The 14,969-nt window shown below is 34.4% G+C and overlaps 2 protein-coding genes, 1 long non-coding RNA gene and 1 pseudogene across 5 annotated transcripts; 1 reads left to right on the top strand and 3 right to left on the bottom strand.

The window, feature by feature from the left end:
* Positions 1 to 645: 645 nt before the first annotated feature.
* On the bottom strand, positions 646 to 2,448 carry LOC104710701 (AAA-ATPase At3g28580). Its single transcript, XM_010427335.3, has one exon. It carries the CDS (start codon positions 2,294 to 2,296, stop codon positions 758 to 760), a length of 1,539 nt encoding a protein of 512 aa, XP_010425637.2. The 5' UTR covers positions 2,297 to 2,448; the 3' UTR covers positions 646 to 757.
* A 4,577-nt stretch (positions 2,449 to 7,025) lies between these two features.
* On the top strand, positions 7,026 to 8,441 carry LOC104710700 (uncharacterized). Of its 2 annotated transcripts, none has more exons than XR_015565217.1 (4): positions 7,026 to 7,202; positions 7,281 to 7,565; positions 7,786 to 7,917; positions 8,090 to 8,441. It is a non-coding gene; the product is annotated as an uncharacterized LOC104710700 (long non-coding RNA). The 2 variants fall into 2 exon arrangements; XR_015565216.1 differs by having other exon boundaries at positions 7,035 to 7,202; positions 7,281 to 7,321.
* A 644-nt stretch (positions 8,442 to 9,085) lies between these two features.
* On the bottom strand, positions 9,086 to 10,807 carry LOC104710699 (AAA-ATPase At3g28570, mitochondrial). The gene has a single exon (XM_010427334.3). The coding sequence runs from the start codon at positions 10,696 to 10,698 to the stop codon at positions 9,226 to 9,228; it is 1,473 nt and encodes a 490-aa protein (XP_010425636.2). The 5' UTR covers positions 10,699 to 10,807; the 3' UTR covers positions 9,086 to 9,225.
* Positions 10,808 to 12,042: 1,235 nt separating this feature from the next.
* Positions 12,043 to 13,792, bottom strand: LOC104710698 (AAA-ATPase At3g28510 pseudogene; annotated as a pseudogene). Its single transcript, XR_015565214.1, has one exon. The product of XR_015565214.1 is annotated as an AAA-ATPase At3g28510 pseudogene (transcript).
* Between the last annotated feature and the right edge of the window lie 1,177 nt (positions 13,793 to 14,969).

Raw genomic sequence — 14,969 nt, 5'->3', positions numbered from 1 at the left:
TAGTTGACCCTTTTCTTACAATAAGTTGGAAATTATGACAATAATGCATGAGCATATCTAAATCAAATGAGATCCATTAAGAAGACCAATACGAAGTCAAAAAACATGTAGCATGTAGCATTTAAGAACAAAGATGAGACTTTCGATTTGTGGAAGTGGTATCTCACACTGCCACAATCGGCGCCGATGAGGATCTGTAAAAATGTTTTTAACATATATCAGCAAAGTTCTATAATCTATCCAATTACTGATAATGACCAATATATACTATAACCTTTTGCAAATAAATCAGTAAATATTTGTCTATAATTTTTTTTTGAAATATTTATGTATATCAGCAGAGTTCTATGATCTATCCAATGTTGAAAAATGTCTTTTTGTTTTTTTTTCTATGTTCTTTTTGCAAATAAATCCGGTAAGGATTGACTATCAAATGACTGATTAAGTAGGTCTAAACATAACACTGAAATGTTTCTAGGCTTTAAGCAATGATCTTTAGTGGCAAACTCTCGTAGAGATGAGACTCTGTTTCCCTATTAATATTATCCGTTTACAAACGATGATTTTTGGTGCTAGGTTTTTTTATGTACATCTCAGCTCCATTTCTTGGACCATACGTAATTATTTTTCTTCTTGAAACACGGCTGAGCAATGGTCTGAATCTTCTGATTAGCTAAATGAAACACAAAACATTCATAAGATGGACGAGACTACAATTCTTTTCAACTAGATAATATATTAATCCAACATTTTCCCTTCAAACTCCACACTCTTCTTCACCATTTTCTTCAATCTTTTTCTTCTTCTCTTTCTCTGCATCCATCTCTGCTTTCTTTTCCTTTTTCCTCTTCTTCTCTTCCTCTTCTTCCTTCCTCTTTTTCGCCTCTTCCTCGACCTTCCTCTTCGCTTCCTCCTTTTCTTCCTTCAACGCTTCAATCAATCGCTTCAAACAAGTCTCAGCTCCTTCCTTTTCTGATTTCGGCAACAGGTTCCCCCCAACATCCGCTGGTGTCATCTTGATTTCTTCAACCTCAAGCAACCTCTTTATCTCTTCAAACATCTCACTCTCCTCAACATCCAAATAGTTCTTGGCCAACACCTTGAACGCCTCGAAACAGCAATACGACATCTCTATATGCTTATCCATTCTTCCTTTCCTAATCAAAGCCGGATCTAGCTTGTCCACAAAGTTTGTAGTGAACACAATGATCCTCTCCCCACCACAAGCTGACCATAACCCATCAATGAAATTAAGTAGCCCTGATAAAGTAACTTTGCTCTCTTTATTCTCACCTTCATTTTTCATCATCTTCTTCTCAATCATGTTCTTATCATCTCCATCTTCCTCTTCCTCCTCCTTCTTCTTCCTCTGTCCCGTGAGATTAAGCGAACAGTCGATATCTTCAATCACAATAATCGATTTAGCGGACGTCTCAATCAACAACCTCCTCAGATGTGTATTATCCTTCACCGTTGTCAATTCAAGATCGTAAACATCATACTCCAAGAAATTAGCCATAGCTGCGATCATGGTTGATTTCCCAGTTCCAGGTGGTCCAAACAAAAGATACCCTCTCTTCCACGCTTTGCCAATCTTCTTGTAATAATCTTTACTCTTACTAAACTTCACCAAGTCGCTCTTGAACTCTTCCTTCTTCGTCTCCTCCATAGCGAGAGTATCAAACGTAGCTGGATGCTCAAACGTTACATGACTCCACTTAGTGTTGTTTCCGTGGCTCTGTCCTGGAGTATTCGAATAAAGCTTCCTCTCTCTGTTCTTAAGCTCTATCGTCTTCCCTTCTCTCATAACATGGTCAAGATACTTCTTTATGATTACTTCTCGGTCACGTCTATGGAACCTCAACATGTAAAACCTCTTCTCATCAGCTTCAGGGTAAAACGAGAACGATTGTCTACTAGCTCCTTCTTTCTTCGACTGCCACCAAACCCTAACGCCCTCGAAATCGTCAGTGATCTCTTCCTTATCATCCATGCTCAGAACAAGGGATTTGCTTCCTTTAGTTGTGCTGGCTTTAAGCTTCTTGGCTCGAGCAGAAGAGTCTTTGCTGAGATAGCTCTGGATCCCTAAGTAAGCCTCGCTTCTCTTGAAATGCTCTCCGCTGTACTCATGGAATGTTATTTGGATGTAAGGGTAGAAGGGACTGAAGATTCTATGAAACAACGGTTCCAAGTTGTCTCCAAACTGAGGGAAGAATTGTTTGAAGATTGTGTATACAAACATGAGAGTTGCTAGACCAGAGCCTGTGTTTGTCCATAACTGACTTATCGTTGCCATTTTTTTTTTTCCTTCTTGTGAAGCTGTTTCAGAGCCTTGGAAGAGAGTTCTTGAACTTTTAGGAAGGTTTTGAGTTATTGGTGAAGAGGATGGTTGTTCTGGTACATTAAATTGTTAATAAGTATACTTGACAAGTCTCTATCAAGATGATATTATTAATTGTTATGTCGTACGTATGCGCATGCACATGTGAAAGGAAGCTACCTAAGAGAGTGCATTACAAAACAAAACAAAAAATCGAAAAGACAAGGAAATTGCTCGGCTTTAAAACTCAATTGTGCTTTTTCTACCATCAATACTTTATAATAATATTAAGGATCTTTTTTAAACGAATAGACAACCCCACTCCTTTGCTAAAAGAATCTTACGTGTACTGCATTGTTTTTAATACATATATTAACTTTTGTCGTGGTTGAAAAGCATTTGGATAACTAACTTTCATAATAAAGAACAAGAATAGGATTGGATAATATCTAAATTTTCTGAAGTTTATCGTCGACTAGTAATCAAATTGAGCATTCAATACATCAATAACGCAGAAACAAATCCATAATAAGCATTTGGAAGTTAGTAACGCATCAATCTAAGTTTTGAAGTTTTCTTCTTTAAATTTTTTTAAAGATATCCATTAGAAACTTAAGATTCCTTCTTGGTCCTGATAGCGAAATGTATCTGATAAAAACAAATTTGTTGCGTCCTCGTGGTTTGTGTCAGAGTGTTTATGAGTTTTCAAGAAGACGTTTGTTTTTCCAACGTACGATGACTATTATAAATTTATAAATTACACGTTCAAGTCCAATTTGTACAGTCACGGATTGAGACAATTGATGAGTTGGTTTAGGTCCGTCCCTGATTGGACGTTTCCTCTCTAATTTACGAGTACTCAGATTCATCATTGAAAATGTCTGAAACAAAACTTGTAAGGCATATGGGCTGGGTCGGGCCCGACCTACTAAACCTATTATGAATTTTGGTAAATGGTTGCATGATATTGAGTTTGTTCTTATGGGAATTAGATTAGGATGATATGTTAATGTTCTTCTGCTAATCTCTAGGATAATCCGTATTAAACACAAAATCTAACGTGTGAACTTTTACATTACTACTAGAATAGGACCTCGGAGCACATGTTGATATTCTTATTGAATTTTAAAAATAAAAATAAATAAATATAGCATATATATTGTTATAAATTCTGTATTGTTATTTGGTTATATGTCATGAAAGTATATATATGTATGTCAATTTGGTATAACTGATTATTATTTTGTTAATCTAGTGGATATATCCAGATTTTTTTTATCTTATGTTGTATACTTTTATTATATGTCATGAAAGTATATATATGTGGATTTGGTATAACTGATTTTTTTTTTTTGGTCAAATAATTGCTTTCATTCATTCAATGTAACCACAGATACAATAAAACGAAGCAGCAAAAGGTTCTAGAGTTTTCATTCATTCAATGTAACCACAGATACAATAAAACGAAGCAGCAAAAGGTTCTAGAGTTTAAAGCAAAACAGATAAAGACATTCCCCAATGCCAAAAGATTGAAAAGATAGTACATCAACTGTAGATCCAAGAGAGCTGTGAGCAAAAGGCGTGAAGGCTCATTAGCACATGTGAGATCTTGGTAAGTCGATAGGCCACCCTCGAAGAGTTCGAAGGACGGCTGGTTTGTCACGGTCAATAGACACTGAGACGTTGAGATTGCAGTCGATGCTTTGGAGTCCACCGGAGAGAGTACCCACGGTAACAATGCAGCAAAGATCTGGGAGACTATGGTTTTAAAGTCGGGACAAGGTTGCTTTACCATCCAAAGCATAAGGATTGGATCATAACGATGCGTCGCACTAAAGCTTAGTTGGTTTGAAATTCGAGTGGTAGGGATGATACGAAAAGGATGCTTGGAATCATCAGGTGGCCCGCTTAAGTGATACTCGTTAATGAACATAAAGAATTCAATACCAAGTTTATCACTAAAGCTAGCACAGATCGAGAAGCATAAACTAAGGAACCGTATTGATTTGTACTCCAACCGCAAGCCTCTAAAAACATCTAAAGCCAGGTTCTGAACAGGATATATGATTAACCAAACCAGAGCTGGTGTTATCTTTCACCAACGGAGTCTTCGAACATCGGTTATAGGGAAACAGGACAGCTCATAGCAATGGCAACACATAGACGGTGAGGATTTGGGCTTTGAGTTATTCTTGATGCATATTTGGTATGGTTTGCTGGCCTCAGGGCTTTTTCGATTTAATGGGCCTAATTTGAATACTAGGTCCACTAGGGACAACCCTAGCTTCAGAAAGAGGAGCCGCAATAGTTGCCGAGAGAGGTCGCCGGCCGAGAACTGCAGAGAGATCTGCGGTGAAGGAGACTTCTCCGGTGAGTGAGAGAACGGCGGCATCGCGCGGTAACCGTGGTAGGAATCGCCATTTATAGTTAAGTCCACTGGGGAAAATCCTAACTTTTCAACCGATTGCCAAGTTGAATCAAAGATGAGGCGGCTGCCCGATAGTAGCGTGACGTCCGAAATTTGTGAAGAGATTCTCTCCAGTGAGTGGCAGATCGGCGGACAAATACGGTTTTTGTTGGTGAGAATCGAGATAGGTTTTATTAGGATTTGGGAATAAAAAGAGAACAAAATGGGGAAAAGAGATTGAAAAAGCTACACTAAGAGAGATAGAAAAGAGCTGCGCAAGAGGGTGATCGATTTGGTCCCGACGCCGGTGGCCAATGGCCTCTCCGGCGCCGGGAAGCTTGGTTGTGAAAAGCTTCTTGATAACCGTGTCTGAGAGAAAAAGTTTACTAGAATTTTTCCTCTGATATAACTGATTATTACCTTGTTAATTTAGTGAATATATCTAGATTTTTTTATCTTATTTTGTATACTTTTTACCTTGTTAAATTTGTTAATATTGTGGAAAACCTAAAAGATTTGTTTAGATGATTAGGTAGAAGAAAATGATTTTTTTAGAAATTTGTGAGGAAATAATGTATGGATATTTATAATATTGCAAATATTAATTTTAAGTTGTGATATTTATTAAAATGGTAAGAGTTTATTATGTATCTTACAAATATAATGTTATATTAGCAAATAAAAAGGTGATTATATAGTAGATTAAAGTACCTATTTAATTCATTAAGTTTGATAAATTAGAATTAGTAACTAAAAGTCTAAATTTTGATTTTTCTAAAAAGATATATAGATGCAAACAGCTAATAAGTCAACATTTAACTACAAAAATAATGTCATGAATTATTATCGATCAATGATACATGTATATGGTTTTTTTTGGAAGAAATTATTGTTAATGACTAATAATAACTTGTACTAATTTTGACGATTTTATATCATAAACCCCATGTTTAATTCCTAAAACCCAGGTTTAGTTCAAAAACTTAGGTTATACTTGAATTATTAAAATAAATCAAATTACAAAAAAAATACAATTTCTGTATAATGCATTTGCTTGAATTAAATGAGCAAAATATTCATATAACTAAAAAAACTAACACAATAAAATATATTCCCTCTGTTTTTCACAAAGAGTGTCATTCTGACACATTTCACATAAATTAAGAAAAGTTTGAATTATACATATTTGCCCCTATTTAATAAGTGATTAATAATCTAAATTCAATGAAAATAGCTTTAGGTTTAGGGGTAAAAAAGAAAATTTAGCATTAAAACACTCATTGGAAATGTAAAATAACATTCTTTGTGAAACAACAAATTTTCTCCAGAATGACACTCTTTGTGAAACGGAGGGAGTAAGAAGAAAATTCAAAATTCATTGTCTAATAAAGAGAAAATACAAATTTTATATCCGTGTTTATTTTGGGAATATCGGTTTAGGTCATCACCATATTAGAGTTGGATCTTCATGAGTGTTGATATTAGGTAAAAACCCTATTTCTAATTATTTTTTTTTGCAAAAAATATTGTAAACGATGTTAAAAAATAAAATTGAAAATTCGCTTAAACTTTATCAACTAAACCAAGTGTTGTAGACGATATATATATTTTGCAAAGGATGATCAATAACCAAAAGTTCATTTAACTGAAATATGGGCAAAGAAAAACAAGTCTAATCAACATCCTAATTATATGCAAAGTAAAATCATAACCAGACTGAAATAACCATATAGTTGTACATATACCTTGCAATTTTTTATTTAGATTTACGAAAATATTACTAGCAAATTAGCATTGCAAAAGTAAATTGACAAATCAAATTATGTCCTTATGGGAATAAGATTAGGGTTCTATGTTCTACTAATCTCAAAGATAATCAGTATTAAACACCAAGATTAAGATGTGAACTTTTATATTAACACGAAGGTACCTATTTAATTCAAAATAGCTACTATTACAGTAGCATCAAACTATATAAAGTACTAGAATCTTAGAGGGGGTATTAAACTTGTATTTTAAAAGATTTTAGAGTATTCTTAAAATCACTTGTTATTCAATTAATGATTTTCAATAATCTTCTAAAATTCTATGTTATTCAACTTGGAATCTATGTAAAATCATTTAAAATAATTTACAATCTCTTGTTATTCAATCAATGATTTACAAAACTTATTTGAAATCTACTGTTATTCAAAATATCACAACATTTTTAAAAAATACTACTTTGAATGATTTTACAAGACTTTTGTTTGGTTTTTAGTTGAAAAATATGAATACCAAAATCCTATGTTACGAGGTGGAATTTCTGAGAATTTCTTAAAAGAAAAAAAAAACAAGATAACACAACCCAACCGACGAACCTGAAGCATCGTCTCTTTCTCTCTCAAAACCGTAACTTCACCTCCTGCAATCGATCGAATCCAATGGCCAATAGTATAGAGGATCGGGAAGAATCATTGAATCCAATGGCTAATAGTAACCTCCGAATCCTCTATCTCTCTAGATCCTCTGTACAATCCTCTGAATCATCAAGGTAACTTCTACTTCTTTCAGCTTAGCAGGGCACTGGGCGCATTTTATAGCAGGAGCTGTTGGTATGTTATCTAACTGTCTCTCTCACAGTCATCTTATCATTGAAATAACTGTAAAGATAGGAGGGAAACATATGTCCACTCAATTGCAAATTGACTTAGAATGCCAAGCATGCAGCAGAAATGAAACTTGATACCACCTGGCTGGAAATTCATATATCAGACAAGTGATGATTCTACCTTACGGATATGGTGTGGGTCTTTAATAGATAATATCCAGGTTTTCACCAAACCACACAAGATTAAGGTTGTAAGAATTGCTGATTGCTTACTTGACAATATGTAGAACTGCAATTTTTATTACTCTATCATGAGACGTCATTGACTGGCCTTGTTGTGATATCATCATGATAAATTGTGGCTGTATGTTTTTCATACCCTTCATGCGGGGATTCCCAAAAAGATTGAAAATGAAAGTATAAAGCTTCTGATTCCTTTGTATTCTTCTGCCTCTTTCTGTGTTTCAGGTGATACACTTGGTTCGTTCGTATATGTTCCTTGTGAAGTCATAAAGCAGCGGATGCAATTCAGGGAACGAGTAGCTCATGGAGATCTTTTATTTCTAGGAACAGTGTTCCGGTGAAACCAAGAGGTGACATGTAAGCTTTCCCACATTTTTTCAGATTATGCAAGCATAGGAACAAGTTACGAAAACTAACTTTAACCTTTTAACAATCATGCTTATTCTGGATTTTCTTTTGGTTATACTTCTGCATTTTTTTCAGATTATACTTCTGTCTATAACCACATTTTAGTTTCGAATATGTGCAGAATTTGATGTGGTTTGAGTGTTCTTAGTGTGATTTAGCAACATTGTTCCGGTGTTTAGCAATTAGCATAAGACTAGTGTGATTTAGCATAAGTTGCAGGGTAAGTTACTTCTGTCGATCAGAAGAAATTTTCACCCACCAGGATTCCCTCAGGGTTCACACGGCTCAAGCCAAAAAAATTCCTCCATGGGAAATCAATCACGTGGCCAACAAACCACCAATAGAAATAACGTACTTGGGGCAAATTCTACGTTATAGAGTTTTCTTTTTTTGGTGTTATAAAAGATTTTTAAAATCATTCAAAGTTTACTAAAATCTCATAGAATCTAATAGAATCTCATAAAATCACTTTTTTTCCCTTTTTTTTTAATAGAATAACTCCAAAACACAATCAAATCTCCTAAAATCTTTCAGAATTCTAAAATTTTAAAATCCTACAAAATCCTAAGAATATCTAGTTTAATACCCCCCTCTTAATGGTTAAATACTTTAATATGGTCAATCTCCTTGTTGGTAATTGCTCGTGGCTTTGACTGTCTTTGAATACTTGAAAAAACGAATTCTTAATTTCGTATCAAGCTTGATTTTGGACGAATCTAATTGTGGAGTTGTCTTTGACTTGTTCACAAATGAGACGTTTTGAGTCTACAAAAGACTCTTGCGGACGGAGAGGGTTTAAAGAAGTATAATATCTATGATCTTGAGTTGACTTCGATAGAGAACCCGCCAGCCCAAGCCCATCCCACTTAACATTTTTTCAGCAATTTTCTCTGTGTTTCAAGTCTCTTTTCAAAGTCTTTCCAAGCGAGTGTTGAAATCAAGTATGAGATAGAGTGAGTTTATCAACTATATAAACCGTAAAGAACCGTTCTCAACTCAGAGTTTATAAGGTTTTCAAATATTTTTTTCAAACGCTAGCTGCAAGGTTTAAGACCATTAATTAGAGTACCAACACAATGTAACGCAAGCTGGTATGGTAATGGTTGCCATAAAAAAAAGTATAAGATGTAAACTTTTACATTAATATTAAGGTACCTATTTAATTCAACAAGTTTGATCTTACAAGCTAGATTTGAACTCAAAGCAGCTAATGAAGGTACATTATCAAACTAAGAGAAGATCATTGGACCATTGGTTTTAAATTTGGGTAATCTCCTTGCTGTGTTGTCCATCGGCCTTAAAATTTTGGCTCCACTTGATTATCCCCAAAGCTCTGATCAAACCATTGAGTGAACCATCAACTTCAGTTTGAAGATCTTGCACCATCAGATTCTCTGCAACATCAGCCGGTGTTATCTTCGTTTCTTTAAGCAAAGACTCGATCTTTCCAAACAAGGGATGTGAATCAAGATTCAGATAGTTCTTGGCAAGAATCTTGAAAGCACCGAATGTGCAATAAGATAGCTCAATATGCATATCCATACGACCTCTTCTAATCAAAGCTCGGTCAAGTTTGTCCAAGTGGTTCGTTGTAAACACAATGATCCTCTCTTGCCCACAAGCTGACCAAATCCCATCTATGAAGTTCAATAAGCCTGAGAGTGTAAGTGCTTTCTTCTTCTTCACTTCTTTATCGCCTTTCACGTCTTTACCGTTCCTTTCTCCAGTGAGATCCAAGGAACAGTCTATATCCTCAATCACAATGATGGACTTACTAGTCGTTGATATCAACAGCTTCTTCAACTCCCAGTTATTCTCTATCGAAGTCAACTCAAGATCATAGATATTATACTTCATCAGATTGGCCATAGCCGCAATCATCGTAGACTTACCTGTCCCTGGAGGTCCAAACAACAAGTAACCCCTCTTCCATGCTTTCCCGATCCTATCGTAATACTCTTTGCCATCTCTAAAAGCCAAAAGATCACTCAAAATCTCATCCCTCTTCTCAATATCCATCGCCAATGTATCAAAAGTTGCAGGATGCTCGAACTCAACACTAGTCCATAGACCTTTCGTATGAAGCTTCCAATGTAAACTTGGATTATTCATATACACCTTCACCTTCTTCTTCCTAGCCTGAATGGACCTCCCTTCTTCCATAACGTAGCTCAAGTAAGAACCAGTGACAACATCCCAATTACTTCTATGAAACGTAAGCTTACATATCTTCTTCCCTTTAGCACACTTCAAAATCTCCCAACACATCGTCACACCTTCATACTCCTCTTCGATCTTAACATCGTCCCTTTTCAAATCCAAAGACGTGTTCTCCTTCAGCTGGTTCCCTTTGAGTTTCTTCACTCCAGAGTTAACTTTTGCACCAAGATAGGTCTTGACAGCTGCGTATGCAAAGTTGAATCTACACTCTTCGATTTCTCTGAAACTGATGTGAGCATAAGGCGATAAGAAGCCGAGGATCTTGTCTGAGAGTTTCTTGAGAATGGGTACTCGTTGGATTGCATTCAAGAGAAGCTGCTGGATCTGTCGAGGGAAGTATCGCTTGAGAGTTGACCAGACGAAGAAGAGACCAGCTATGTTTGATCCAATCGTTGTTAGGTTATTTCCAAACATCGGCTTCACGATCGATCCCATCAAGATTTCGATGATTGGTTTCCTGGTTTTCTGGGTTTGAAGGGTTTGATCTTCTCTCTTTTTGGTTTTGCTCATAATCTCTTGATTGTGTTGTGTATTTGTTGTGTGTCTCTCGTTCTCTCCCTTATGTAACACAATGAAGAAGGTGGAAGAGTTTTTTTTAGTCGCTTTCTAATTCATGGCTCTTTATTTATTTTGTATTTTTACATATTCTTGATAAGAAAATAGTACATATATAATATCTTCCTACTAAAAAGGTTTCTTTTTGGTCAAACCATTTTGACATTTTTAGGGTAATTGATGATTTATCAATTGTTACAAAGGATTTTTTTGCTTAATTACTCTACAGTTTTCCTTTTTATTTAATGGAAATCTTCTAGACTTCTTTTTATAAGACTAGAAGTTGATATTATTAATTTATGATATTTTGTTATGTTTTTATTTATTACTATTATTTTTTATGTTTTTATTCCTTTTTATTTAATGGAAGAGTTTTTTTTAGTGTTTGGTTAAGTCTTTGATTTACACACCTAACTCCTATCCTTGTATTGTTCATAAACTTATTTCTTTTTTCTTCCAAAACGCCATTGTCGTTTCGCCGAAGTAGGTAGATTCATATAAATTTTTTTACATAGCCAAATTTAATTATTTATTATTTTCCTTGTTTACCATGTTTTCTAAATTTTATCTTTATGTACATTTCAATTTCATGTCTTTTTCCAACTTGTTTTGGGTACGAAATTGACTGAAAAATTATTCAAAAATATTTTTGTAATATTTGCTTTAATAATTGAGATGTACCACTACGTCATACCAAGATTTTCAAATAATCTTTTTTTTTGCTTTTTCTTTTATCAAATTATTATATATCCATCACAGAAATATTCCTATATAACCAAGTCAAAATCACAACAAATTTGTTCACAAGTAAAACTTTTAAAAATCACAACAAATTTGTTCATAAGTAAAACTTTAAAAAATCTCACAAATTTGTTGTTTAATGTAGATAATGTCTAAGCAGCTACTCGTGATTGGTTAACAGAAGCTGGAGAGTGGAAATAAATTATACAGCAGCAAAAGGGTACTTTGTTGTCAGACCATGCAGTACTTTATGATAGGACTGAAGAGAGAGATGGTTCCTTGGGGAACAAGCTATACATCTTTTCATATCTTCAGATTCGTCACAGAGAATCTTTTGTTGATTCTATTTGAGGTCATATAACCAAAGACCAATCAACATTGGTTTTACTAATTGGTATCATCATTCTTTTACATTATCACGACAACAAAATATCAAATATATCGCAAGACGACTACTACTACTCTAGTAGTATGGGGTAACTCGTCGGACCTAAAAAGTCTGATTCACCGGAGATATGAACATTGAAACAATACAGAAACCAAAGAAAGATTTTGAAGTATTCGAACGTTCAACACTTCTTTAACATTGCAGCTATTTGCTGTTAGGGGAAATTAGAGACATTATTAAGAAAAAAACATTTAAAAACATATTCTAAGATTAAACTTAAAATACTCAATTACCAAATAAACTAAAAACATCAAGCAAATGAATCAATCAGCCACCGTTTTAGTTCAGCTTCATCCTGATTATGGTTTCAATGTCTTCTTCTCTTCTTCCTCTGCTTTCTTCTTCATCTTCTTCCTAGCTTCCTTCTCGTCTTCTTCAGCAAGGTTCTTAGCTTTCTCTTTCACTTCCTCCAAAGATTTAACCAAACGCTTAAGACAAATCTCTGCATCTTCTTCATCAGATTTTGGCATCAAGTTCTCAGCAACATCGGCGGGAGACATGTCCACTTCCTCCAACAATCTCTTGACATCTCCATACAAGTCATGTGACTCAATCTCCAAGTAGTTCTTAGCCAAAACCTTAAACGCTTCAAACCTACAATAAGACATCTCAATATGATTATCCATTCTTCCTCTACGTATCAATGCCGGATCAAGCTTATCCACAAAGTTCGTTGTGAACACTATGATCTTCTCTCCACTACAAGCTGACCATAACCCATCAATGGCGTTTAGTAGCCCTGACAAAGTAACTTTGCTCTGCTTCTTCTTCTCAGCTTCCTTGATCTTCTCCTCTATATCCTCTTCTTCCTCGTCTTCCAAGTTCTTCTTCCTTCTCTGTCCCGTAAGATCAAGAGAGCAATCAATATCTTCAATCACAACAATAGACTTCCCTTTTGTTTCCAACATTAGCTTCTTCAACTCTGAGTTATCTGTCACTGTCGTTAACTCAAGATCATACACATCATACCCCAAGAAGTTAGCCATTGCCGATATCATTGTTGATTTCCCTGTCCCGGGAGGTCCAAACAAGAGATAACCTCTCTTCCACGGCTTCCCAACCTTCCTGTAATAATCTTTACCGTTACTAAACTTGATCAAATCCTTCTTAATCTCTTCTTTCTTCTCAGGATCCATAGCCAAAGTCTCGAACGTTGCAGGATGATCAAAAGAAACGTTGCTCCAGTTACTTCCTGATCTCCAAGAACACCAATCATTTATCGAGTTGTTAGTGTAAAGCTTCCTCTCTCTCTTCTTCAGCCCAATCTCTTCCCCTTCTCTCAAAACATGATCAAGATAAGTCTTTGTGATCATCTCTCTGTGACGACTATGGAAACTCAAAGTCATGTACCTTCTCTCCACAGAACCCTTATCACGGTTCATACTAGACTTGTTCCCGTTCTCTGTCACGCTTGAAGACCACTTCACCTTCACACCTTCAAACACATCTTCAACTGTCTCGTGATCGTCCAAGCTCAACACCAAAGACTTGCTGCTTTTAGATTCGTTGGCCTTTAGTCTCTTTGCGAGAGCTGTTGATTTCGTGGACAAGTAGTTGCGTATGGAGTCGTAAGCTTTACTTTTCTCGAGACCTTCTCCAGAATACTCGTTGAACTTGATATGAACATAGCTCGAAACCCATCCCATCAACTTGTAAACGTATCTCTCGACGTGGATTTGGAGATGGTAAGGAAAGATTTGTTTGTACATCGCCCATAAGAACATAAGACTCGTCATAGTCGAGCCTGTGAATCCCCAACTCGATCCGGTCTCAGACATCTTTGTTTTTGCTTCTGAGTTCGACCCACGAAAATCTCTTTGCTTTCTTCTGTTTCTCATAAGACTTTGTCTAGTTTTGCTCTGTTTGTGGGTCTTATCTCTCTTTAACCACTCACTCTCTATTTATCGAGTTTCTATAAAAAAAAATGCTACGAAATTTTAATTGTTATTTTGATAAAATAATATATATTTAATTTTGCGTTCATATGTATATATTTTTTTTCATGTTCTTGAGTACGAATCTGACTAAAAAGTATTCAAAGATTTTGATTTATTTGCTTAAATCATGAAGATTCTATGGGTTTGAAGCTAGGTGTGGGGACTAAAATGATTCTGAGTTCTGACCACAATTCTGGAGCAAGTAATAAAGCGTTCGATGTTGAATATAGAGTTATGGTACTGAGGAATCATTTACAAGTTTTGTTGGGTACACCCTGGTCACAAGCTTCCCTAGTCACCTACTTTTCAATTTTTTTTTTTTTTTTTTTTTTTTTTTTCACGTGAAGTTGGTTTAAATTTGCATTAGACGTGTTGCAATATTTTTATTGTTTTCGTTTCAAACCACTAACAAAAACGACAGTTCCTTTTTTTTTTTGAACCTTAAAGAAATTGTTGTATATAAAATATTCAGGAAAACCTCTATAAATTAATAATCTTGAGACCAAGACATTTTATTAATTTATAGTGATATTAATTTATCTATAAATTAATAATTATTATTTTATAGTGTAAATTAATAATTATTAATTTATAGATATCTTTTTAATAGTTTAAATTTTTAGAATTATGAATTGAGATAATTTTAGAAAAATAAAATTATACTTTTGGATTTTGTAAATTTTACGGTATTGGAATTGAACTTGTAATATAGAAAACATTATTAACAATAAATTACAAATACAATAGACAAATTCACTTATACACATGACATACATAAATTCAAGTTTATGAATAATAATATCAATTGTTGTATTTTAATAGTCAATCAAACTATCAAAATGTAAATGATGAATATCTAGAAATTAAAAAATTTTAAAAAACTTAGCTATTTTTATGACATGTTACAGAATATTTTATATTATTATATTTTGAAAATACAACATAACAATTGTTTTATAGATATGAGCTTTAGGGAAAACATACATTATATATATATATATATATATATATTTGTAAATTTACATGATTATTAATTTATGATATTATTGGGACCATATTACATAGCAATTTCAAAAAAAATATTATCTTATTATCTTATC

This window comes from Camelina sativa, chromosome 9 (genome assembly GCF_030686135.1).
Source record: "Camelina sativa cultivar CO46 ecotype springtype chromosome 9, ASM3068613v1".
NCBI classification, from domain to species: Eukaryota; Viridiplantae; Streptophyta; class Magnoliopsida; order Brassicales; family Brassicaceae; genus Camelina; species Camelina sativa.
The sequence above is the reverse complement of the archived record's forward strand: the minus strand, read 5'-3'. Positions and strand labels throughout refer to the sequence as shown.